This window comes from Fusarium proliferatum (genome assembly GCF_900067095.1).
Source record: "Fusarium proliferatum ET1 genome assembly, contig: FPRO_scaffold003, whole genome shotgun sequence".
NCBI classification, from domain to species: Eukaryota; Fungi; Ascomycota; class Sordariomycetes; order Hypocreales; family Nectriaceae; genus Fusarium; species Fusarium proliferatum.
This window is the reverse complement of record NW_022194792.1, coordinates 3,243,715-3,268,460: the sequence shown is the minus strand read 5'-3', so window position 1 is coordinate 3,268,460 and position 24,746 is coordinate 3,243,715. Positions and strand designations below refer to the sequence as shown.

The 24,746-nt window shown below is 48.1% G+C and overlaps 11 protein-coding genes and 1 non-coding gene across 12 annotated transcripts; 4 read left to right on the top strand and 8 right to left on the bottom strand.

Annotated features, from left to right (window-relative positions):
- Nucleotides 1–188: 188 nt before the first annotated feature.
- Nucleotides 189–1,087, bottom strand: FPRO_05970 (uncharacterized protein; the record flags this gene model as incomplete). Its single annotated transcript, XM_031229169.1, has 3 exons — nucleotides 189–835; nucleotides 884–940; nucleotides 994–1,087. The coding sequence occupies 3 exons, from the start codon at nucleotides 1,085–1,087 to the stop codon at nucleotides 189–191; spliced, it is 798 nt and encodes a 265-aa protein (XP_031079432.1).
- Nucleotides 1,088–2,859: 1,772 nt separating this feature from the next.
- tRNA lies at nucleotides 2,860–2,949 on the bottom strand. Its single transcript is given in 2 exon segments — nucleotides 2,860–2,895; nucleotides 2,914–2,949. It is a non-coding gene; the product is annotated as a tRNA-Ala (tRNA).
- A 317-nt stretch (nucleotides 2,950–3,266) lies between these two features.
- Nucleotides 3,267–4,752, bottom strand: FPRO_05971 (uncharacterized protein; the record flags this gene model as incomplete). The annotated part of the gene is made up of 2 exons (XM_031229168.1): nucleotides 3,267–3,658; nucleotides 3,705–4,752. The coding sequence occupies 2 exons, from the start codon at nucleotides 4,750–4,752 to the stop codon at nucleotides 3,267–3,269; spliced, it is 1,440 nt and encodes a 479-aa protein (XP_031079431.1).
- A 1,406-nt stretch (nucleotides 4,753–6,158) lies between these two features.
- FPRO_05972 (related to PET112-required to maintain rho+ mitochondrial DNA) lies at nucleotides 6,159–7,880 on the top strand (the record flags this gene model as incomplete). Its single annotated transcript, XM_031229167.1, has 1 exon — nucleotides 6,159–7,880. One exon carries the CDS (start codon nucleotides 6,159–6,161, stop codon nucleotides 7,878–7,880), a length of 1,722 nt encoding a protein of 573 aa, XP_031079430.1.
- Nucleotides 7,881–8,243: 363 nt separating this feature from the next.
- Nucleotides 8,244–9,140, top strand: FPRO_05973 (uncharacterized protein; the record flags this gene model as incomplete). The annotated part of the gene is made up of 1 exon (XM_031229166.1): nucleotides 8,244–9,140. The coding sequence occupies one exon, from the start codon at nucleotides 8,244–8,246 to the stop codon at nucleotides 9,138–9,140; it is 897 nt and encodes a 298-aa protein (XP_031079429.1).
- A 589-nt stretch (nucleotides 9,141–9,729) lies between these two features.
- Nucleotides 9,730–10,635, bottom strand: FPRO_05974 (uncharacterized protein; the record flags this gene model as incomplete). The annotated part of the gene is made up of 1 exon (XM_031229165.1): nucleotides 9,730–10,635. The coding sequence occupies one exon, from the start codon at nucleotides 10,633–10,635 to the stop codon at nucleotides 9,730–9,732; it is 906 nt and encodes a 301-aa protein (XP_031079428.1).
- Nucleotides 10,636–12,629: 1,994 nt separating this feature from the next.
- On the top strand, nucleotides 12,630–13,503 carry FPRO_05975 (uncharacterized protein; the record flags this gene model as incomplete). The annotated part of the gene is made up of 2 exons (XM_031229164.1): nucleotides 12,630–12,886; nucleotides 12,942–13,503. The coding sequence occupies 2 exons, from the start codon at nucleotides 12,630–12,632 to the stop codon at nucleotides 13,501–13,503; spliced, it is 819 nt and encodes a 272-aa protein (XP_031079427.1).
- A 446-nt stretch (nucleotides 13,504–13,949) lies between these two features.
- FPRO_05976 (uncharacterized protein) lies at nucleotides 13,950–14,387 on the bottom strand (the record flags this gene model as incomplete). The annotated part of the gene is made up of 2 exons (XM_031229163.1): nucleotides 13,950–14,140; nucleotides 14,198–14,387. 2 exons carry the CDS (start codon nucleotides 14,385–14,387, stop codon nucleotides 13,950–13,952), a joined length of 381 nt encoding a protein of 126 aa, XP_031079426.1.
- An 857-nt stretch (nucleotides 14,388–15,244) lies between these two features.
- On the bottom strand, nucleotides 15,245–17,348 carry FPRO_05977 (uncharacterized protein; the record flags this gene model as incomplete). The annotated part of the gene is made up of 4 exons (XM_031229161.1): nucleotides 15,245–15,561; nucleotides 15,615–15,672; nucleotides 15,722–16,639; nucleotides 16,692–17,348. The coding sequence occupies 4 exons, from the start codon at nucleotides 17,346–17,348 to the stop codon at nucleotides 15,245–15,247; spliced, it is 1,950 nt and encodes a 649-aa protein (XP_031079425.1).
- Nucleotides 17,349–18,133: 785 nt separating this feature from the next.
- Nucleotides 18,134–19,138, top strand: FPRO_05978 (uncharacterized protein; the record flags this gene model as incomplete). The annotated part of the gene is made up of 2 exons (XM_031229160.1): nucleotides 18,134–18,513; nucleotides 18,562–19,138. 2 exons carry the CDS (start codon nucleotides 18,134–18,136, stop codon nucleotides 19,136–19,138), a joined length of 957 nt encoding a protein of 318 aa, XP_031079424.1.
- A 280-nt stretch (nucleotides 19,139–19,418) lies between these two features.
- On the bottom strand, nucleotides 19,419–19,910 carry FPRO_05979 (uncharacterized protein; the record flags this gene model as incomplete). Its single annotated transcript, XM_031229159.1, has 1 exon — nucleotides 19,419–19,910. One exon carries the CDS (start codon nucleotides 19,908–19,910, stop codon nucleotides 19,419–19,421), a length of 492 nt encoding a protein of 163 aa, XP_031079423.1.
- An 81-nt stretch (nucleotides 19,911–19,991) lies between these two features.
- On the bottom strand, nucleotides 19,992–23,968 carry FPRO_05980 (uncharacterized protein; the record flags this gene model as incomplete). The annotated part of the gene is made up of 4 exons (XM_031229158.1): nucleotides 19,992–21,787; nucleotides 21,841–22,228; nucleotides 22,285–23,771; nucleotides 23,833–23,968. The coding sequence occupies 4 exons, from the start codon at nucleotides 23,966–23,968 to the stop codon at nucleotides 19,992–19,994; spliced, it is 3,807 nt and encodes a 1,268-aa protein (XP_031079422.1).
- Nucleotides 23,969–24,746: the final 778 nt, after the last annotated feature.

Below are 24,746 nucleotides of genomic sequence, written 5' to 3'. Positions count from 1 at the left end.
CCAGAAAATCCATCACAATCCTGTACGTGCCATCATTCTACGTGCTGCAGGCTCTTAAACCAACGACCATTGGTATTTCGATGTCAAACCATCCAACACTATCCGTTTCTCTCTAGCGTGAAAGATATATCCGAGTATAGAGTGAGCATGATGAATGCATGTGGAAGCATGATCTAGAAAGTTTAGTTTTAGAAGATGACAGCGATGAGCATGCCAGCGATGCCAAGTGCGGCACCAGGAGCAAGCACCTTAGCTGCTGCGCTGGCAGTGACACCCGGAGTGCCAGTAGGAGTGCTCTCGTCGGTCTCTTCAGCAGAGGAAGGATACGTGTCTGTGGCAGTGCCAGAGATAACGGACTCGTACCCGGTCTCGGAGGCAGTCACAACGACAGCGGTGCCAGAGACGGAGGATCCGTAAGTGGCAGTGCTGGTCTGGACGCCGGACACATCGGTGATACTGTCAACAGCAGAAGGGGAAGGGTTCTCGACACCGGCGGAGTCGGTAGGGCCAGGGTTGGTTTCCTGCTCGCCGGAGGAAGAACCAGGTCCAGAGACGTAGCTGGGCCCGGAGGCGGGAGGAATAGGGACAACAGGGACACCAGTAGACGGAGCTCCAGTCTGTTCAGCAGAAGGACCGGTCTCGGAGGAAGCAGAGGCATCCTGGGCACCGACGGAGGTAGCGGAGCTGTCAGCAGGAGGATTAGCTCCAGTGGGAGCAGGTGGAATGTCGGCGGCAGAGGAAGGCTGCATCTCGGCGGAATAAGGCACTGAGGTGACTTGATTGCACTGGGTCTCGTGGGTGACAGTGCAGATGTTCATGGTAGAGACAGTAGTGCCTACCACCAGTCAGCATACACCATAGCAAAGGAAATAGAAATGCATACCGTCAGAGATTGTATAACCAGAATCAGTCACAGCAGTTTCGGTGGTGGTATGAGCAGCTAGCCAAGTGTTAGTGCAAATATAATATGGCGAGGCGACTGAGGTTACGAACACAGACAAGTAGCAGTCTCACCCCCAGTTGCGGCGACAGAGGCAGCACAGAAAGCTAGAATGCTGGCGACAGCCTTGAGCTTGAGAATAGCCATTGCGCAGGTGATGAGTCTGTTGATTGCCGAAGAGATTAGCAAGTGTTCTGTGAGGCGCGGTGTTGGAGAGGAGAGGAGAGAAGAGCGTGAGGTGCGTGGGTGAGAAACGCGGCGGAGGTGAAGAAGCACAAGCACAGAATGCTTTCAAGAGAGACACAGAGTTCAAATGTGGAAATAAAATGAAGACTCACAGGTTTGATAGTTGAAGATGTTGTAGTGCAAGTGACTGTATGCAAAGGATAATGCAAGAGGGTGGTGAGGGCACGATCGATGCAATGAAGGGAAGATGAGAGAGAGGGTGAAGAAGGGAAGAGAGAAGTGGGAAAATCAAATGACGAGAGGATTCCTTTTCTACCTTGACGCGGAGGTAAACAATAGAAGAGGCCCTTGCGTTAGGTAGGCTGCAAGTGTCAGTTCGTTGACAGTGACAGACCGCCGCAGTGATGAGCAGCTGGCGAGCTATGGTTTCAAGGGGCAACGGTTCAGCAACAATAGGGATGAATAGGTAACATCAAGTAATTATAGCATGTAGGTAACTATGGATCCTGGTAGAATGCTAAAGCAACAGCCGTTGTTCGGTGGTACCGACTCTTTGTTGCACTACGTGGTGTTGAGGCATCCCATCATGTTTCTGGTGTTTGCCCCTGAGCTGGAGGTTGAGTCACAAAGTCTCTTCATAAAGGGTTTTAACAATAGCAATAGTTGCCGGGGCGAGAGTTGAACGACCGCTTAATATTATTGATGTCATTTCTTGAGGGTTTTCTATTTGGTTACTGGGATGAGTATTGTTGGATATGTTGCCAGTAGGTTTCTTGGGGACACCATATGTTCTCAGGTGGCCAATATACACAAAATGGTTCATTTTCATACACTCATATGCATACGTATTCAAGTCTCCAGCGCATTTATCAATCATCAGAAATTTACAAGTCTTCGAATCAGCTCCGCACTGTAACCCTGCCTATCGAACTGAGCCTTGGTATGAAGAACCGCCCTCTACACAATCGACCCCGGTCAATAACATTGTGTTTTACAGCTCATGTCATCACTCTTGCCACTGAAATTCAAAGGCATTCATTCTCTGCTTGACTGTGCGATACTGCGGGCCCTGTCCTACGTTGCAACCGCAGCGGCATCTCGCATCTCTACACACAACATAAGCCATACCTGTCTGAGATAGATTAACAATTCACATCTCCTCCCAGCAGCTTTTGCTATATTATCCTCAGTCTAGACTCACGAAATCTGCTGAACAACATGAAAGTCTCTTCGCTCAGCATGAATACGATGCTTCAACGAGACTCAGGGTAATCTCACATAGGCTGTGCTATTGTCTCTCCAACACGTGTCTGGACAGTGCACTTGTGTCGTGTCACTTGCCTGTGCTTCAGAGTGAGTACCCGATGAAGGACATGCCGTCTCCGAGAAGAGTTATGCAAAGTACTTATATGCAACTCTGCTGGCATGTGGAGGACAGGTTGAGGTTTATCTAAGCGAAAGTGTAGGTTCTCGCTATAAAACAGTATGTCTTAGGGTCCTTTGCATCTGCCTACAACATTCTCACACTAAGACCTTGAGAGTATTAATCGCGATTGGAGTTGGTGTCAAATAAGCATTGCACCTGGCTATGCAAGTGTTTGAAAGCAACATTATTCTACTGTGCCATTATATAAAGCATTAAGGCAAGAGAATCTCCAATGTATAGGGTAATGCTTATAACGAAAAAGGAAAAAAAAAAAGAGGATATAATGATGGATTCTAACCACCTTAAATGGACGAACAGGGAATCGAACCCTGGACCACTCCCAGATTGTTCGGATGAATCATGCTAAGGGAGTATTATACCACTAAACCATTCGCCCGATTGGATATTAGACGACTTCAAATCGCTGCTAATGTTCGCTGCAAGTAATTCTTGGGCAGCTATAGACTCAACTTGGTACACAAAGTTAATGATACTTCTCTTATCCTGATACTCTCATCGCAATTTGTTTTTTATGTCCTCAAATATCATATTGCGAGATCATATTGTGCCCATCATCGTACAAAGAGGAAAGTAAATCCGCAATCCTAGCATTTGGGTATTGACCTCTCCTCTTATCAAATCCTTCCAGCCGCCTTTCAAGAGCAAGGTTTCACTTGGACACTTCGAGCTGAGAGTAAAAGAGAAGTGTCCCATTTAGCCTTCGAACAGTTGTCTCAGTCGTCTGAGATGTCCGGTAGTCGATAATATCGTAGTGACCAGCACACCATAACAGACCAACATGACCAGTCGGGTTATGAGATCGGGAAGAACCATCATCAACACCCCTAAACAGAGAAAACTCATAGAAAATCCGTTTATGAGAGTTCTCAGAGGAACAATTGGAGCGACAGGTGGTCCTTGATTAACTCCGGGAACATTTGTTGTCGTCCCGTGTGATAGAGCGACGAGGTCTGACGCACCAAGGAATTGAGTTTCTTCGTCTATCAAAATCTGCCTATGGTTCAGATAAGTTCTGTAAGCTTGTACTTCGTCATTTGTTGGTGACGGTCGCTTTTGCATGTATTCCAGTGTCGACATCGCCAGTTCTGGCCCAGTTAGATAAAGTCGTGCCCGAGTCTTTGATGCACTCACTGTACTTGGAAAGAATACCGTCTATTCTTTCCATAAGATTTACCCTATCTTGATGGATCTGGTGGCCAAGCCTCCGTTCTTCTCGAGCAGACACAGGTATATGCCCCCCAAATCGTGTAGTGATAGAATCCATGCGTATTAGTTCTTCCTCCAACATCCCAAGTTGGTCTTGATAACGCAAGAGGTTACGGTGAAGTAGCCAGTCGAATCTTCGATATATGGGTTTCAGTTGTGGTTCAGCTCGGCCGGAGATCCTGGCTGCGATAGATGCGTATCCATCGAGAGCCTCGATTGGGAGGTTGCCATTAGGCACAGCCATTTCGTCTTGGGTTTCTGGGCAAGAGGTGTCGTATGAAGTATCGTATGAAGGCTTTTGATTGACAATAGAAGGTTCCAATGTACTGGCCGTTTGGTTCACATATGTAAATCCAGGATGGTAAGATTGCTCGATGAGTGGAAAACCCGATTGCTGAGGTGAAAAGAGGTCTTGTGATGGCGGATAGCCAGCCGGAGTATGGTTTGGTCCCCAACCAGTGTATGACATAGGACTAACAGGAGACTGAGGATAGTTGGCAGCGGCAACAGTTGTTGCATCATATGCCGAGGGCATTGCTTGACGTCCGCTGGGAGTATTCTTAAAATAGCACAATTCTGGGGACGATGTGAAGGTGTCATGGGGGACAAAGTGTGGATCAGGCCCGGATGATGATATACTAGCAGGTCGACGTGATCCCCTGTTCTTCACGTTTCTGGCTTCCCTTGGCATCTTGGTCCTATTGCCAGTGGGTTTAGTTACGGCTGCATCGTCGGTGGGTGTTGGCTGCGTAACGGCGGACCCGCTGACAATTCGTTGAACGTTTGAGCGGGTGTGATCCAGTTTGGATGACGAACTAGGCGGTGTTGGATAGTGAGTAGCACCTTCACTAGGCGACTGACTGGTTGTTTCTTCATAGTCTTCAACCGTCGATTGCTGGGATACTGCTTCTTGAATGGCGCCCTCCGAAGAAGACCACGAGGGTCGGGGCCGTGTTTGTGCCCTGTCGCTCATTGTGAGCTGGCGCTGTTGATCCTGTGTGAATTGGTGTCTTGATCAATTCGCGTGGATGTGTTGATAGATAGACTGCGCGCTCGTTTTATCGGAGATTTGTTACTGCAATCTTGAGGTGTCACCCTGCGATGAAAGTGATGTTCTTCAAGCTTTCACTGAAGCATAGTCGGCATCTCAGCTGTGGCGGCCGTCTGTTGAGGCTGCCATAAAGCTGAACACAGCGTTTGACAGGATTGTAGCGCCCGGAAACTGACACCAGAATCCGTGAGCAACCGTAAATATGTCAGCCCAATAGTCTAGTGAGATTTGACATGAAAGCGTGGAGAAGGTAAGACGAAGAAAAGTTCCCGATAACTTTGAATGGGGCTTTAAAATAATAGGTATCGAGAGTGAATGCGGGAGGGTCGATGAGAGTGTAAGCTTCAAGACTTCTTGAAGCTAATATATCGGCGTAAGATGACGACGCGATGATATGTCTTCTTTTCAGTCAATGCGCTCGCCTGACTGCCTTGTTTCCAGCGGCGACGGCGCGAGCAGCTGAGCCGCGGAGGCCGGCTGAGCACTTAAGCTTGCCATTGGAGTATGAAGTAGTGGTGGTGGGGAGTCCGAGTGTTGGGTGGTATCAGAAGCAATGACAGTCGCATGTGAAGTGGTGTTGAGAGCAGTCATCCAACCATCCAATACAAGTAATGGCAGCCGAAGATAGCAAAAGAGGGACACTCTTTCGGCGGATACGGAATCGAACAAAGCTCACGTAGAAACAAGAGGCGGGAGATTCTTCAAAGGCATTTTTTTATTTAATTGAAAAGTAGGTATTTAGATGGTTTATAGAGCAAACGTACATAACAAGAGATACAGAAACCACAGACAGACCCAAGCAATTGAGATCCTGGTCTTTGGGGCACGTGATCAGAATTGATCTTTAGTTCTGTACGGCGGATATTCAGTTGATAGCTCCACCTGAGCTTTAAAAAGAACATCCAATGATCGCTTCAAGATCCCCCTCAAAAGACCAATTGAGTTGGGGTAACTATTGTTTTGAGGCCGTTCTAATTGTATGCATATGATCAGCCTTATTTGAACGGCCAAATCATAGTGCATTCCGCCATAACCCTCCGTTACGCCCCTCCAACCAAAACACCACCACTCCAAGCAAAGTCGAAAACTTGGTGTCTTGGTTGATATCACTATATCAGGCCACACATGGGCTTAAGTGAATTCCGAAAAACCTTGTCCTGCAGATATATGGCCAATACCTTGTACCTCTTCTCACCATGTCAAGAATATCAACGTCCATCCTCAGCAGGTATCTGTTGACAGGACAAATACCCCGTCAAGGATGTATCAGTGCGTGTCATGTATCCAGACACACATCACTGCCATCAGCAGCCATAAACATCACCAATATGACAAGGCGGTTGCATGCTTCTCCTGAAGTTATCACACCAGCTCCCGAGCAGCCAGTCCCTTTACGGAAACAGCTCAAGGACGAAGCCAAGAAGGCCAAGAAGCAAGGCAAAAAGAAGCCAAAGGATGATTCTCAAACTGTCGATGGTTGGGAATTGACCGTTGGTATCGAGATTCACGCTCAATTGAACACCGCCCGCAAGTTATTCTCGCCAGCTGTCACGTCCTTCAACGATGAACCCAATAGCCATGTCGCTCTTTTCGATCTTGCCATGCCAGGAAGCCAGCCCTTGTTCCAAAAGGAAACTTTAATTCCCGCTTTGCGTGCAGCCTTGGCCCTGAACTGCGAAGTCCAAGAGGTCAGTCGATTTGACCGAAAACACTATTTCTGGTGGGACCAGCCCTCTGGATACCAAATCACTCAGTACTATGAGCCCTTCGCCAAGAATGGGCATATCGCTCTTCTGGCTCGAGATGGAATTTCTCCTCAAGACGGCGAAAGTGTGACGATCGGAATCAAGCAGGTTCAGCTCGAGCAGGATACTGCCAAGACGCTCGCTCAAGCTGACAAGGTTCAATGGCTCGACTTCAACCGTGTAGGTGTTCCTCTTATTGAGATTATTACCGAGCCTGAACTTCATCACCCTCGCACTGCTGCCGTTCTTGTGAGAAAGATTCAGATGTTATTGAATGCCGTGGATGCCTGCGTATCGGGTATGGAAACAGGAGGTCTGCGAGCTGATGTCAACGTTTCTGTTCGAAGAACTGATGGATCCAACCTATCTCTCGGCACAAGAACCGAGATAAAGAACCTGAGTACCATCAAAGCGGTTGAAGACGCAATTATTGCAGAACGTGACCGTCAAATTCGCGAGTTAGAAGCCGGGCGCTCTATTCCCAGTGAAACTCGAGGTTGGTCTATTGGGTCTACTGAAACACGGCGGCTACGTGGAAAAGAGGGCGAAGTTGATTATCGATATATGCCAGACCCTGATATCGCGCCTCTTCTCATTGGAAACGACCTGATAGACCACTTGCGTCAGTCACTAGCTGTCACTCCTGATTCGGAGCTGGATACTCTGATTGCCCGATTTGGCCTTACGGCCAAGGATGCGTTGTCTCTGATTAACCTGGAGAATGGTTCACGTGTCCAATACTACTATAAGGTCCTTCACTCCATCCAGGACAAGCTTTCGGAAGATTTTAGCCAGGCCGAGATGCCCGAGTTCAAGAGCTATTCTGCTCTGGTGGGTAACTGGATCATCCACGAACTTGGCCGCCTGACTACCTACAAGGCTGGCCCACTTGCAATCCGAGATCTGACGTTCACACCAGAAGGCGATTGCGAGCAAGTTCCTGACTCAGACCTGTCACAGCTTCTTTATCATCTGATACGCAAACAAATCACGGGCAAAGTTGCCAAGGAACTTCTCTTTGCCATCTATTTAAAGGAGATAGAAGGTGGAGTCACCCAAGCAATTGCAGAGAATGATTTGTGGTTCAAGGAGATTCCTGAAGAGGAATATGAGCAGTTGGCTGATGAGGCCATGGAAGGAGAGCACAAGATCTTACAGGAGTTCGCTAGCTCTGAGACATTTCCTCAGGGCAAGCTCATGTTCCTTGTGGGAAAGATGATGCGACTCGGACCTACTGAGCGCATTGTTCCTGCAAATGCTGAACGTGTCATGAGGGCAAAGGTTGAGGGTCTTCGTAATCCGTGATTCAACCAAAGCCAGAAGAATGTAACATTGATCAATAACACAATTCTTCTCCCGTCACCTGAAGTGTCCACCTAAGAACATCGTACCACCGTATCCTTGATTGACGATGGCTTTTAGCCCACGACTAAAGATAGTTTACCAGTCCAACAATGAGGCTTTGGCCGGGCATCACTGGTGTCACCAATGGTTCTCTTGCGCGCTGAAGCACAAGGTAACAAACACGGATCAGTCGATACAAGTCACGGCACAGTACCTAGAATAAACCTCTCCTTCTATTCTTCTAAAGCATCCTCAAAATCAAGTTTGGTTATGACAAACTCTGTTGCATCTACGACAAGCTTGTTCCTCAAAACCCACAAACTCATGGCTACTATAATTCCAGCAGACGTTACAGTTCCTTCTCATGAGGACAGAGATGTCCCACGAACTTGGCAATCCAGCCATGGTTCGACATTTAAAACAGTTGTCCATAGCAACCGAGACAGCGAGAGCGGTGTCATGACAGAGACAGTGTGGGAGACGATGAATCCATATTCGAGTGATCCAGATGGTATACCTAATACTATACCAACAGCTTCTTCAACAACTATTACAGCGACACCTGTCGCTACTACAAACAATTATACTACATATTCAACTGCGACTCCTGCCGGCAACCAGAGCTCAGGTTCTGGAGCTTCAACATTACACTCCCCTAGTGGTCTATCATATGGAGCTATAGCTGCTATAGTAATCGGTGTTCTCTTTGGCTTAGCCATTACAGCCTTGGCAACTTGGCTCTTGGTTCGAAAGTCACGAAGACGCTCAAGAGTGACCCAAGTTACTCCTCCGCAGACCCCAATCTACAGTCCTTCACCACCGAGTTCCCCATTACCAACACCTCCGCCTCTAACAGAATCGGGTAACGACCGGATATCGAGCCTAGAGGATTCCTGGGTCAGTTATGGCGACCGTGTCCGATCACCTACACCTCAGCCCGCAGTGGCGGAGATAAGAAGCTTTACCCGAGCGTGGCAGAAGCCACGGGCATATACTGTCAGCAGAGGCCGTATGACTGAGGTGCATGGCTCAGAAGACTCAGAGTCTCCGCCAAGCCCCGACGATGATACGTCACCTATCTCACCTCTGTCTCGATCAAGTTCTGTCCAGGCTGATCGACGTGTTGTAAGCCCTGTGTCTTTGGTTTCGAGATTCAGCACAATGTCAAATAGGACTGATCAGAGTCGGGAGCGGGCAGAAAGCCAGAGGAAAGCGTTCTAATAAAGACTCTATGCCTTGATTCTTGGAGAGACCTCCTGCTTAATAGGGGCTGGCTTAATTTCGGTGTTTCTGAATGAGAGTGAGACGACGAGATCTTGTGCTACGGCTTTGTCGCTTACGGATGGGAGATGGGTCCGAAAGGGGCCATTTTGATGTTGTTTAGCTATTTATTTGTGTTATAGTTAGGACAGGGGAAGGCCAACGCGATTTAATTATGCTTGAGATTAATCAAAGCTGTCTCAACTTTGGATCATGTTTCAATATTCCATTTTTGGTATACTCAAGACGAAGGGAACAGTGCAAGGTAGTCAGTATTATGTAGTTATAGAGAGTAGCAAGATAGATGTTAAGTTTGAATCACCACTAAGCATTATTTCTTTGACCAGACCTCTTTCACAATGTAAAGATTTCTTCAAAGGTCGATCCTTTGAAAGCTACCTCAGGAACAATATCGAAAGACTCCAGACTCCTTGCGTGCTGACACACGACAATGCTCCAAAACAGAACGAAAGAAAAGGACCGCAGCAAAGCAAGGTATGTTCTCACCAACCCCATGTTGCCTCATCCTCTAAGTCCACTCCTGCTGCTTTCACACTTTTCCATCATGTCCATGACAAGGACCATGGCCTTGAGCTGCCTGCAGCACTTCGTTGTCATACTTTCCAGGCTGGAAAGCATAATTCAAGTTCTCTCTGTCCTTCAAAAACATATCAACTCTTTCATCCTTGGACCTGCCCGCCGCAATTGTATTACGACGGGCCACCTGCTGCCCAATGGCGAGGTTGGACTGGTTCTTCATTTCCACGAGATCGGCGCCGTATTGGTCTGCTCTACTCATCTGAGCAAAAGCGCCTATCATGCACATAACAACAACGAGAGTGGCAAAAAGGCCATTGGACATGTATAAAGGATCCTTCACTCTGCCATCACGGGCATCATACCATCGTTCCCAGTCTTCCCATGTAGCATTATGTGCGGCAGATCCGGTTCTATGACGCCAGGCACGATCGGCACTGCGGACAGTTTCGTTGAGTGTCTGAGGCCGACCACCAGTCCATCCTACACCATGAACATCATAGAGTTGACGTTTAGAGGGATCGCTAAGGAGGTCGTTGGCAGCAACAATAAGGCGATACCGTTCTAAGCGGACCTTGTGTGTTATGTTATCGGTTTTGAGAGCATGGCTGTGTCGGTCGGGGTGGTAGACTTTGACAAGCTGATAGAATCGATGCTTGGTATACGGAGCGTCATTCTTCATAGCGAAGATCTCGTAGGGAGAAGGATACGAAGTTTTAGGCCACTCGGGTACTTCATTACTTTGACCGCTGTTTACTGTAGCATATCGTCTATTCCCGTCTATTGAGAAAGTCGTTGCCGGTGCGTGGCTAAATCGTACCCCTCCAGATGACGTTATAGATCGGATAGGCGTTAGACTCGACACGGCGGGAAAGACATTGCAGGAACTGAGAAAAATGGCAGATTTGTTCAGCGGCATGACGAGTTTGTTGAGTGGCATAAGCCCAGAGACATTGAAATCATGTTCAGCACCACGAGCTGTGAGGTTTTGGATATCGCGGACTGAGCATGTTAGAGCAGGAAACGATGGCTACAAAAGACGGAGGATTAAGTGGCGAATGAGCATGCGCATCATCCGAACCCGCAGATTCCGTTCCCCACAATCACAGACTGAGGTGGCAGGGATTATCTAATGCAGCCGGAATGGTCACGAGACCAGATCCATGTTTCTTCACCGAGATGTTCACCACGGTGAAGACTGTCTCTAAAGCATCCCTGCTTCGATCTGCCGATGTCCCGAGATACCCTTGCATTCGACGACAGATTCGTTCACATTATCCGTTCGGGTTGCCACTGTATTTCCTTCCAATCGCTGGCGGCTAAAACCAGTCGTTCAAAAGCAACTCCAGCCGACGATCAATTCGAAGTAAAGCAATTCATCCAGCAACCAACACTGCCGACGTATCCGACTCTTGAAGTATTGAAATACTGTCTCCCATCGAGATGAAAGGCTGATTACCCTGAATCATTCGGCAATTAGTTGAGTGTAACCGAACTTCCATTTGAGCGCTACCGAGGATATTATCAACTTGTAACAGGATATAAGCGCGGGAATAATAAATCATCATGCACACCATGTCATCAGAGGCGCTGCGCTAAGTCGGGAGCCTCGATCTGGACAAGATTCACGTTTCTCTCGTGTTAGTTAATTCCGTTTATGCTTCTCCTCGTCTGAGTCAGAGCCCGACTCCGCGATTTGGGGTAAATGGCAAGATGATGTTCGTCACATATGGGGAAGACCCGTCAAGAGATCAACCAGACACACGGTACCTGGGGACGGCATTTCCTATGTCTGTGAGCCAATGAAACCAACAGCAGTATGAACATGACTCTTGATAGCCTCGTTTTTACCACGTTGCGAGCTGAAGTTGGTGGAGTTCGCTAACGGAATTCTTCCGGCCGCCATGACAATCACTCCACTTATCAGCGACATAATTCGGCCGTCATCTCCACCGCAAGCTTTTCTCTGCATTACTAATGCTTCTAGGGTGTTTTCTCGTGGGAATAACTCCGACGTGCAGCTCCCCTGCTGGTTCGTGTTGAGGCTCAGTACTAGCTGAGCCAGGATTGATCCTTCCGGCTTGGCCTGAGCCTCAACGTTGGTCTTAAACACTTCCCAGCTTCGCAGACGAGTTATTCTTGAAGTATCGATTTCACTTCTGATGAAGACCCTGGCCAAAATGAACGGCACAATGCTCAATGGTTTCCATGTATGATTTGAAATCTCCGCGGGTATGGATACTTGACTCGAACCTGGCCAACCATTGCCACACAATTCTCATCACCAACCTCATGACGATTGGATTATACCCTGGACACTGGCTCCGCTTCGTCTGAATCACCCCCAAGCGCAGTCTACAGCATGGTATATCCGCGTGCCGACATATCCAGCGTTTCCCGGGATAATAGGCCCTGCAAAGGTTCCGTCACACCATGTTGGGAACCTCCACATTGGTTACTGGGTCTATTCTCCACGCCCATCCTTGATCCTCGGCCCTTTGGTGATGTTCTTGCTCAAGGACTGTTAGTGTCGTGGGTCGTTGAGCTCGGAAGATGGGACATGTTCCAATGAGCTTGACTATCACATTGGACTATCAGTTCTCAGCCTGTTGCTGATCCTACCAATGTGACCTTTGGAACTTGCCGTTCCCACACTCCAAGAGCCCGATGGAGTCGAATGTCCGTTCGTTCGTCATCTCAAAGTTGGGTTTGGGGTAGATCTCGTAGCCAAGTACGAACGATGGGGGATATAAAGCTATGTCTTGGACCCTATATGCGTTGACCAGATCTTTCTCCAGATTTTTCTCCAGAAGTCTATCCCGAATCCTTCTACATAAGCTTGTTTCTGTCGTGTTCAGTGGCCAGCTTATCACTACTCATTTTCCATAAGTCTTAGTTCAATACTCAGACGGGATGTCTTCAGGCACTCCTCCCTCCCACGGGGCAACGACCCCTACGCAGTACACAGATAAGGAGGAAGGCCACTACCATTGCAATCATCCCAACCATTACTATGAGGAACGAAATAGGAACGTTCAGAAGCCTCACCAGTCCATGGTGTCGCAGGTGTATAACCCTTCGTTCTTCAAGGTTGCCAATCCTGGTCCATTGGGGTTGATCAGTTTCGCCTTGACTACCTTTGTCCTCGGCCTCTACCAGTGCGGTGCTGGGTAAATTATTCCCATATCCTTGGTCATGGTTTTAAATGCTAACCCTGTGTTACAGTCTCCCTGGATCAAACCCCTTCGGCGGTGTCGGCCCTGACCAAGCCATCTTTGGCCTGGCTGTCTTCTTCGGTGGCATTGCCCAACTTTTTGCCGGCCTTATGGAGTTCCGCGTCGGTAATACCTTTGGTACTACCGTCCATTGTTCCTATGGTGCCTTCTGGCTTGCATTCGCCATGTTCTTCGTTCCTGATCTGGGTATCAAGGACGCATACAAGGGCGACGACCGCGCTTACAGCTTTGCATTGGGCATCTTCCTGATTCTGTGGTGCTTCCTCACTCTCATATTCTTTGTGGCCGCTCTCAAGACAAACATTGCCATCCTCATTGTTCTCGGTTTCTTGTTCCTCGCTTTCCTCTTCCTCAGCTTGGCTCAGTTTCTGCAAACCACTCACCCTACTGCTGCTATTCGTATCAACAAGACTGGAGGTGCATTCTCATGTATCTGTGCCTTCGCAGCCTTCTATGCAGGTGCGGCTGGTATTATGACGGAGGATACAACATGGGTTCGCTTCCCTCTTGGCGAAATCGATGTCCAGCCCAAGAAGACAAACATTGCATAAGCACATACGCTTCTAATATTAGGATGGAAAGCAAATGGCGGTAGTTTGTAACGTTGTTTCATAATGCACCGTGGAATAAGAATGAATAAGTATGTTTAATGCCCGAACAACATGGAGATAATATAGAGACAAATAAGACATGATAACAGACAGATAGCATTCGAAAATTGATGACGTCAGGTTTCGCTTGCCTGAGACAAACGTCACGCACAGATATTAGGTCGTTATTTTCAGTTGTGGTATGATCACATTAAAAAAAAAGCCAATGTGACCACGTCATAGTTGTGGTGGGTTTAGCACACAGATGAATGTGTAAATTGATTTCTTAATGCATGAAATTTGCTCCCTTAGTGTTATGATGCATGCCTTGTAATCGTACAACAGACCAATATGAGGTCTGAATTTCCATTATATCCCATCTCAGCCATGACAAGTTTGAGCTGTGCTTACAACTTGCCCTTAACCTCCTCAGCTGCACCCTTCACCTTGCCCTTGGCCTGCTCAGCAGCGCCCTTGGCTTCACCCTTGAGCTCCTGAGCCTTGCCAGCAGCCTCTCCTCGAAGCTCTTGTGCCTTTCCGGTGGCACTGCCACCAGTCACATCCTGGGCAACATCCTTGGCTTTCGAGGCAGCGTTTTCTGAACATCCTTATTAGCAATTGAACATCTTGAGCCAGTTGATAGTTGAAGGCTAACCGCCAGCCTCAATGCCGTCGACAATCTTGTCGCTCACAACACGATCAACCTTCTTGGCAGTGTCCTTGACAGCATCTGTGGCAGTTCGCTGCAAAGCAAAGCTCGTGGTGAATGTTCGAGGAGCCTGGAAGGCGATGACGCGAGGTGCAAGGGCGACACGGCGGATGACGTTCTCTGTGAGGAAAGACATGATGATGGCTACTGGTGTTTTGTTGTGGGAGAATTGAATTGGGATCTTTTATGTTGTGAGGTAAAGAAAAGAGTCAATTGATGAAATTGAGAAAGAATAGATTGAGCTTTTTCGAAAGGAGAAAGAGAGACACGGGAAGTTCTTGTAACTTTATGTTATGACGACGCGAGCTTGTCATAGCTGCATGATGTCACTCGCGGGGAAAGAAACTCCCTGTTACGGCGCGACCAAACAAGCACGTGAAAGAAAAAGGAGAGGTAATGATGACGCAGCGAGGCTTGAAATAAACGGGGAGAAAGTGCTGAGCTTAGAACGAGCTTGTCCTCTTTTCACGTTTTGTGTTCAATCTCATCATCGAAGGAACCCGCGGCCGATCGCTGAAGAAGGTTTGGGAACTCATGTGGGGAAGCAGGGAAGGTGCGTTTACATAAAAAGGGCTGATGTTAGTGTAGTGGAAGGTACCATCAGATCTACCGCAAGTTTGTAAACAAGATCAATGTAACAACTTTTAAACTCAGCTAATAAATTGACCTCGAAGTGTCAATACAGTCGTGACCTTGAAGCAGCAAGCAAAAGCAAAAGTACCTTGCCTATTCAAATAGCCACAAAACACATTATTAATTACACTAAGCCTGTCTGTCGCTTTTAGAACCGAAGGCTCAAGTTTTTGTAATCTTTCTATGCGTCACAGTTGCCCTTGGCCGTATTCATTGTTCAACAGATTCGGCTCCATATTGCTTGAAGCCCATGTGCTTTCATATCTAAATCGGAATCAATCTAGTACATTAACATAACAGATTTTTCAATGATCATCAGCCGTCGTCATCATGAAAAAATGAATAAAACTTCATAAATCATCATTTCGTTGTGCCTTTGACGTCTCTTTCGGCACTGATACCTTCTGGCGATGCTGCTTTAGGCTCTGGCTCTATTGCTTCGCACTCAATATCCCGGCCATCGTGATTCGGATCTGCCAACTGCATAGTAGCAGCTTGTCGAATCATAAAACCCTCATCTCTGGCTCTTGGCTCCGGTTCGTCGCATTTTTCATCGGTTTCATTGTCATCTTCAATGACTTCATCTGCAGATGTCCCCACTCGACCGTTTATAACGTTGTCGATACGTAGCCTAGGTGGACCCGAGTTGAGTCTCATACCATTCTTGGGCGGCCCAGCTGCATATGGAGTCAGCTAAATAACAACTTGAACATGTTTCTTGCGTACTTACAAAGCAGGAGGTCGAACAACTTGACAATAACAGGTCCCCAGACGGTAACAGCGATGATCTATAGAATACCGTGAGATAAATGAACTGATCAGGGGATGGAAACGTACCTGGCCATACGACCACCTATTAGCAGCAAAACTCTCGGCATTGATGACTTTCGTTAGAGAGATCATGTACAAGATGTTGATGACGAGATATGCGACTTCAAGGATACGCCAGAACCAAATCTTAATAAAAAGTCCTCTTTTCTGCTTCCCCCAGCGAGGCCAGCGACCAAGACGGTACGAACCAATCTGAACATGTTTAGTGAGATGATGCTTGCGAAGTGTCCACGCCAGCTGATCAGCTACCAATGCGATGATGGCAATGGTGTCGAGAATAAGAAACGTCATTTTATACAACAAGGGATGGGGAAAGAAGCTGAAGGACTGTCCATCAATACCTTGAGTTGCGGCGCAATATGTTCGTGGACTTGGGTTGAAACCGCATGCTTCTATCTCATTCTGGCTCTTGAACAAAGCGAACGCGTCTTTGAAATAGATCTTTTGCGACGTTGCGACGATGGCGAGGAGATACTCCATGAAGAAGCCCAAAAATGTGTGCCAGTTGCGAATGCCCTCATGATGCAGACAAACCTGGACAAGAAACATTGGTAGTATGCCGTTCTGAGAAACATGAAATGCAATGGCCGCATTGACAACGATCTCGCCCCAAAAGGTACCCTCTTGAGAGTTTACAACAATGGCAAGAATCGATGCAATCTGAACAGCAAAGACAAACCAGCACTGAGCCTCTTGAAACTCGACTAAGGTGGTTGCAATCGCAATGCTCGTGCGCGACAGGCCACCAGAGTCACGCCAGATCATGCTCTCAATTCGGGTCAGACTGCGCTTCAGGCGATAGGGCTTGGGTTCCGATTTGCGACGACTGGTATCTTGTGTAATAGTGACCCAGAGAGTGAAGCCTTTGAGTAGCAGATACAAGGATGCAGCGAAGCATACTTGGAGAACATAGGAGATGAGAACCTGAAGCCCATGTCAGTGTCTAGAGAACTCAACAAATGCCAGTCGGACCTACTCCCGGTCCAAAGATATCTGGGTTGACCTCGGCTGGTAACTCTGGACAAAACTCGTCCAGGGCCTCGAAAATCTCCTCAGGGGTTGAGGTATCATAGGAGAGGCGGTCAATTGTCCGGTTGCAAGGTTTGCTCAGACCATCGTTGTCACAAGAGTCTTGAGCGCAAGCGATGAGAGATCTGAGAACAGGTCGACCATCAAACTCTGACAAAGTTCCAGATCCCATGATTGCGCTAGCATTGCGCTCAGTCTCTTGGCTGACATAGTAAGACTTCGCATCCTGAGTCCAGTGCGCGGCCGCAGCCAAGGCAGCGCAATTGTAGAACGTCTCCAACGAGCTGAAGAAGAGACTGGAATTGTTGCAGGCGCGTGTGCAGTCAGTTCTACCATCGACCTGGCACCCAGAACTGAAGAGAGTTATTTCCTGGTTCCCATCGAGACTTGTGGCGAAAAGCTCTTTGAAAGTGAGTCCCGAGTTAACATCATCAGAGCCAGAGCCGAGACCGGCGATGTCAACAAACGGGAAGAAATCGGAGGTTCCTTCGATGGAATTGCGAATGAGAATAGTGAGAGGTGTACTTGAGGCTGTGGGTGATGGTGCAGACGAGGTGAGAGTTGTGGAAGTCGACAATGATTGCAGAATGGAGGCTGATGCCATCGTGGAGATGTCTCTTGTCGAGACGTAGTGTATCCTCCACGAGCTCAATTAAGAATGTCCCTCCATGGTCTTTGTTTGATCTTATGGCTACACTACCCGTTGTGCCAAAGAGTAGGGAAGAAAGAGAAGATCAACAGAAATCGGAGGAGGCTGAAGATCCAATCCAATGGGTCTAGTTCGTCGCTGACTGGGATCTGGGCTCGCTACTGTAATTAGTCTATATGCCGTTCGTTGTCTTGGCACATTTCCCCAGAATGGAAGTTTAGAGAAGCTTGTTTGGTGGCGAAGTTGGGCTTTGTTTTCCTGGCTTTCAAGATTAAAACAGAGATGACAATGTGCAATTTCTATCATCATGTCGGAAAGATTGAAGGTAACTGTAAGCTGACCAGACATAACAGCTTCTTTGGATCGTCTTATTGTCGACCGCCATCCTGTCAATTGTATGTGGAACTTGGACCAGGTCATCATCTCCACCAAACATGTTTCGTTGATAGTAACAACCCTATATGCTACTCACTGCGGTTACATACAAGAATATTAAACTTCAACAGGCAAGGGTGTATATAACCGTGTGAAGTTGAATTAACCATAAATCTACGGATGCTTCTCTTAAAATCCCGTCCTTGTCTTATCGGTTATCGGCTTAACATTTATGAACCGACACCAACCGATGCACGTCATTCCTCGGCTCGCAATGCCGTGTCTCAGATACCTTAAGGTAATATACAAAGCTCAAATTCCCATCACCAATACCGACCCAACGATCACCAATTGACCTGCTCACAATGGCCCCTCGTCTTTCCCAACCCGTAGCGACACTTCGTCTTCTCAGACGTTACTATTCCTCTGCCTCCGAACCTCTCATCCGCGTAACGAACCTCCCCGCGCCAAACACTGGCCATATTCGCATTCTTGAGCTTAACCGCCCGTCTGCACGAAATGCCATTTCAAGGGCTCTTCTAGCAAATCTTCGCGCCGAGATCGATGCTTTGCATAGTCAATATGGGCCCAATGGCGAAGAACTGCCACTGCAGAAGCGTTTTGGTGGTGCAGCTGGTGTAGATGAGAAGGGTCCTACTAGAGCTGTTGTGCTGGCTAGTGCTGTCGATACATCGTTTTGCGCTGGCGCCGATCTCAAGGAGCGTAAGGGCATGAGCCAGGGAGAGTCAGTATTCCTTATATTTCAATGTGCTATACTAATCATCGGGCACAGAACTGCTGAATTTCTCACAAATCTCCGCAACACCCTCACATCTCTATCCAACCTTCCCATCCCTACCATCTCGGCCATCTCCTCAGTCGCGCTCGGCGGCGGTCTTGAGCTCGCTCTCTCCACACACTTTCGCGTTCTGAGTTCCAATGCAACTGTCGGTCTTCCTGAAACCCGCCTAGGCATCATCCCTGGCGCCGGTGGCACCCACCGTCTTCCCGCTCTTATCGGCCTCTCCCGCGCTCGCGATTTGATCCTGACCGGCCGTCGCGTTGGAGCTCCTGAGGCGTACTTTCTAGGTATTGCTGATCGGCTTGTTGAGATCGTACCCGAGGATGAGCGTGATGGGTCAGACGTCCTTGGCGAGGCCAGAAAAGCAGCGTTGAGTGAAGCTGTGAGACTTGCGCAGGAGATCTGCGAAGGAGGACCGATAGGTGTGAGGGCTGCTCTACAGGCTGTAGCATGGGCAAGGGAAGAGGTTGAGAACAAGATGTATGAGCGGGTCGTTAATACCGAGGATAGAAACGAAGCCCTTAAGGCTTTCCAGGAGAAGAGGAAGCCTATTTTCACCGGCCGATAAGGAATTTTAAAATCCTTGAGAGTCGATATCAAAACACGAGCAATGTGGGCAGTATGAGCTATGAACAGCTGACGGATTAATCATTAAAACAGATCGAGTCAACTCCAAGTTCTCTGTGCAACTTGCTATTCTTTCTCTATCTATCTGATCCTCCGGACATGCCATCACCAGGCAATCCCACCCCAAAAACCTGCTAGTTATATAAACTCCGTTAAAAGGTTATTTGGCTCAATCGTGGGGTTATCTCTTTCTACTACCTCTGCTCTTCTCACACCACAGGTTACGACTCCTTTGTCTCTTTGTCCTCGGTAGCCTTCTCACGCTTCCCCCGAAGCTTTGCTACTTCGATAATGTGATGTACTATGCCGCGGGGCCCACGGTGCCGCCCGGCGTCAGCCGCAGGATCTGTTCGAGGTTTCACCTTCAACTTAATCCGTTTCTTGACCGCTTTGACAGCGTGATTGGGTGTTCCAAGCTCGGATTTTTGGCAATTTTGAGCTATTGTGTCACAGTCCCCATGAGTCAATTTTACGCCTATCACAAGTTCTGTTTGAGGGCCATCCAGGGATTGCTTCTCAGAGGTATGGGGCAATTTTGGGGGTTCTGATGTCCGATCATCAGACTTGACAAGCTTTGGTCGTTTCGTGGGTGATGCCGGAGCTTCATACACATCTGGTTCTGTAGAAGAACTAGCATCGTCTTCGTCTGATGAGGAGTCTGACGAGGAAGCCCGCTTAGCTGGGGTTTGAGCGCTTTGGATTCCCGAGGTCATGGCCGTGTCCGCTTTAACTGGGGATGGCTGTTTGGATGGAACAGACGCTTGACCTTTGCTAGCCGACAATGACGGAGGTTCCTAGTCAGTTTCTTGCTTCGAATATGCGGGCGGAAGCTCCTGAGGCGATTCTGAGGTCTTTGGCGGTTCGCTGTTGGTGACTGTCATATCTCCATCGGCGTCAAGATTTTCGAACGATGTATCTGATGGTGGTGCTGGTCTTCGACGCCGAGGTACGTCGACGTAAGTCTCTTTATCTTCATCGCGGACGTAGCAAAGAAAGTACGGCTCTCCACTGGTGCTCAATGTGTTTAAAACTTCAACTGTGCTGCGTTTGACCTCGACGTTGGAATCATTGTATTTGCGCCAAACATCCTGTTCAAAGTCGTAAATCCATACCCAATAGTGACCAGACATCAGCTGGCCACGATGGCATATGACTGCGTGGAGCCGATATGGATTGCTCTTCAACTTGGAGTAGTAGTCTTCCAGGGCCGCCTCCTTGTCTCTGAGCTCAGAGTCCATCGTCTTCCTAATGGCGATCTCGGTGTCTTTGATGTCTTTTGGCCGGGAAGGTAGACCAGCTGAGGTCACTGAGTTTGCGCTGGGTCGGTCAACGAGAAGATAGTCGTCATCAACCGTACCATCGAAACTCCAGTCCTCTTCCACGATGTTCACACCATCTACCATTTCACTGTCTTCTGTGACAGTTGCAATACTGCCTTTGGCCTCCTCTTCTTCTGCAATGCTCTCGAGGATGGGTCCAGATGGAATCATGCTCTCAACTGCAGCCTCGGAAGCTTTGATGTCAGATATGCGGTTGGCGATGGCCCAACTCTTGACTCTCTCTCTGAAGGTCGGTGAGTCGTGGGGGGCATCCATGTATCGGTCGAGGTATAGTATTTCAGGAATTAGTACCGGGTTGCCGTTCTTGCTCCCCATAGACTGCGACCGTTGAATGAGCACGTGCAGAACAGGGGGGAGCGTCTGGATGGCTGTATATCGTGAAAGTTTGTCTTCTTCAATAATTTGCTGGTCAAAGTTTCGTCCGAGGGCTTCATACAGTGAGCATGAGCCTTTGGGGGCAGGAAATGCAGTAATAGACCGATCAAAACTAATTTCCTTTTGATAAGTCTTGTCGTCAAACTTCTTGGTGTAGTTAATGGTGGTAACGAAGAAAGTTTTCATGATCTCTTCGAATTGAATACCGGTTGACTCGTCAACGGATGATGGGCGTATAGCGGCTTGGAGGCGATTGATGATGCTGCCCATTACCTCTTCTACATCCTGCTGGTCGGTTCCAGAAGACCTCTTTTGGTGTTCCAGAGCAGTCAATACCTTCTGGTCGACTGTTTGTGGCTCCTCAGCATCCAGCATGTTGACATCAGTAGACTCAATACCCTGGGAAGTGCCAGTCTTCGGTTTTTCGACAACCTCGGGAATCTCCATAGGCCTATCACTCGTTCGGCTGACTTTGAAGGCATCCTCATCTTGTCCAACCCCCATCACTGTGTCAATTACCTGATCTTCAGTGGTAGTTGGAGAGGTCTCCACTTTCTCATAAGAACGGTCAGAATCCTCATCGACAAGTGTTTGCGAGCTGACGGTGCTAGCTGTATCAACTGGGTCGCGGCTGTCATTGACGGTTACAGAAATCATCTCCACATCGTTATTCTCCCTTGCTGGGGGTCCAGGGGGCGGGCGAGTAGGGAGTGGTGGCGGCTGAGATTCAGTTGTTGCTTCAACAGAGCTCTTCGTTTCTTTGAGGAGTGTGCCGGTGGACAATAGGACAGCATTGGCCAGCCTCTGAGACGGACGCGTTGCTACCTTGTCGGATTTTTCAAGATTGTTGAACAGATCTGAAAGCTCCTGTACAACTGAGTTTGGTCAGTTGAGCTGTAGCGTAGAGGCCTTACCTAAACAAACTTACAAGCCTGAGCAACGACAGCTTCACCACGATCCAGCTGCATTTTGTTACCACCGAGCAATCGCTCCTTGATTTTCTCATCCGTCAACTCGAGCTTGAACTTCTCATAGTTGATAACGACATCTCGGACCGGTTTGACAGTAAAAAGATATTGCAAAAGGCTGTTGAGGTAGCACGTATTTCCAATATTCTCCAGTCCGACCGGAAGATCAAAGTTCACAGCTTGTGCGGAGGCGCCGAGGGCGCTGTTTCCACCAGGAGCTGCAATACCATGCATCTCTCGTAGTTCTCCGACTGCGCTTTTGAGACCAGTTGAGTTTGTGTGCTCGGCAATCTTCTCCATAGCCTCCAAGTAAGTTGTCTTGGCATCCTTGTCTTTGGCGTTTTGAATCTGTACACTTGGTTAGACTCATTCTCTAGGCTCAACAACAGGCGCATATTTCTGACCTTTTCTTTGACATCTTCCAACGTATCAGGCCCAAAGCCACTGGCGTCACTCAAGCCAAGAATCTCCTTCGCCGTGGGTAAAGAGAACCCCTCCCCATACTCCATCACCAACTCTGCCGTGTAGTTATCATCGGATGATGCTTGAGAGATCAGCATCAACATATTTCGGGCGGTAGTAGCACAGCTGGGGTCTTGTGCCACCTTTCGTCGGAATGCCTGAACTATGGATTGTGCCTTGTATTCATTCAGAGGCTGCAGCTCGAAGAATAGCAGAGCCTGGTTTGTCAACCCGCCATCGTCACAGTTTGATTGATTTTGTACTTGGCTCTCGAAGATTGATGATTGAGTCACAGCGTATTCATTGAGCTGTTCGTCGTTAAGGTCATTTGCAATACTCATAAGAGCGTCAATAAGTCCTTTTCGCTTATCAGGAACAATATCCCACTGCCTCTTGTAAGCATTGACAACAATCTCCTTCGGCTGATTAGGCAAAACTCCCAGGATCTCATAACGCGCAATGTTCACTAAAACAGAGTCCACGTTCGGCACCTCTGCACATCCCAAATCTGCATGTAGACCAGGAGTGCAAAGCTCAGCAGGCTGGCCGCCTCTGTGTATGATGCACTGAACCTCAGATCTCACGTCTTCGATGTACGCTCGATATGTCCCTAAATCGGTAGCTCCAGAGGGGTTATCTGACCGAGGAGGGATTGGCGGTGTGAAAGTCCCTCCATCAACTCCATCTTCCGCTACATCAACTGTTTCCTCGAATTCGAGTTGTCTGAACATTTCAAAACATGGAGTTCCGAAGAGTACAAAGAATCGCTTGTTCCTTTTAGAGATGCTCCTCGCGTTCTCCTGTGAAGTGGCCTCAATTATGTTCTTGAGATATGTGTTCAGGTTCAGAGGAGCTTGCAGTGCCCAGTCATCACTTGCCGCGGCGTACCGGTCCGGATCCTGTTCCTTAGCACGGCGCACATTCTTACGAATGGTATCGTGGTCAAGTAATAAGTCGATCCACTCGCGGGTCATGCGAGGTTCTGAGATTTCCAGGGTGACTGAGAACGTACATGGGTCGGCTGAGCATGCAAAAGACTCGCGAGCAACTAGAGGGTAATACTTGTTTCGTTGTCTGTCATCCATGAGTGGCGAAGATTGCGAATCTTGACCAACCCAAACAAGATGATGCCAGGGGAATCTCGCATCACTCGGAGGCCACTGTTCCTGTTGAGGGTTGCATGACTCTTGAGAGTGCCGCTCGTCCCATGACATCTTAAACACAAAATGAAAGTGGCAGTCAACGCACAGCGAGGACAATACCCGCGTTGATTTGGTTGAATAACTCTGGTTACCATTTATCATCAATCGATGGGGGTGATCCCATAGATATGGTGCGTTCAGTTCTATTTTGCGCAACTGTTCAAAGACATTGCATACAGTAAAGTTGTTGTGCAAGAGTTCATATATCCATCTCGAAGGGTGACATCCTGGAAGCAGTACAGCTAGTTAGCTACCGATCTTGATGCTTAAGATTAATTATAAACATGCCTCTTGTATTTTGATTTGGTATCCTGTCTTTAAGAGGCGTCGAGTTTTGAGTGACAGAAATTCCACTCGTCCCAGGCAAAGAAGCGTAGCTCGTATCTAGATCCTGTGCGGACCTCAGGTCGTATCGGCTCGCCATGGGGAGCTACTCAGATGCTTGATCGATGTCTGGTTGGCAATATTGCTTGATTGATCCGCTTGTGTACTTTATTAAGATGTAAGGTCGTAGGTAATATTGTACGTTGGAGAAGGACGTGCTTAGGATTCTAGTTTGTGGATTGCGGGGTGGCACTTGTTGGATTATTCGCAGATAGGGAACCGTGGAATAAACTCTTTGTGCAACATGAAGAGATACTGTCCACTAAATCAGCGACATGAGTTCGCTGGGAAGATTCGGTTTCGTTTGAGCGGGATTCGTGGGTCGGTGAATGGAAGCAACCTCGGTGCGGTGGCGGTCGAAGCTCTAATCATGAGGATGAAATCGTACGGGGGTCGAGCTTCGTGCTTATTTGGTCATAGTTTCGTTAACCGAGACCTATGGCGGAAACGACAAATGATAAACGTCAATAAGATGTTGACTGAGAAGAAACAATTTGGATGTTTGGGAAAGTTTGAGGATGCTCGCAATGATGGCGTAGACGAAACGAACGTAGCTGACGCAGTGCTCTTACTTGGCCTAGGTAAGTACCCATGCGATGGGTGATGCAAGCGCTGAGTCAGCACCTTAATTGGGGTGGAAGACTGAATCTAGGAGGCCAATGCGACAGTTTACATGAAGCTTCACCTATCAGATACAGAAGGCAACTAGTTTCTATCGTCTTCTTTCTCTTTCTTTTCTGAAATCACTAAGGTAGTGTTAAAGCTGTTTTAATTAAGCTTTGGCTTACGTACACCTTTTAGGTTCGCAAGTTCCATTT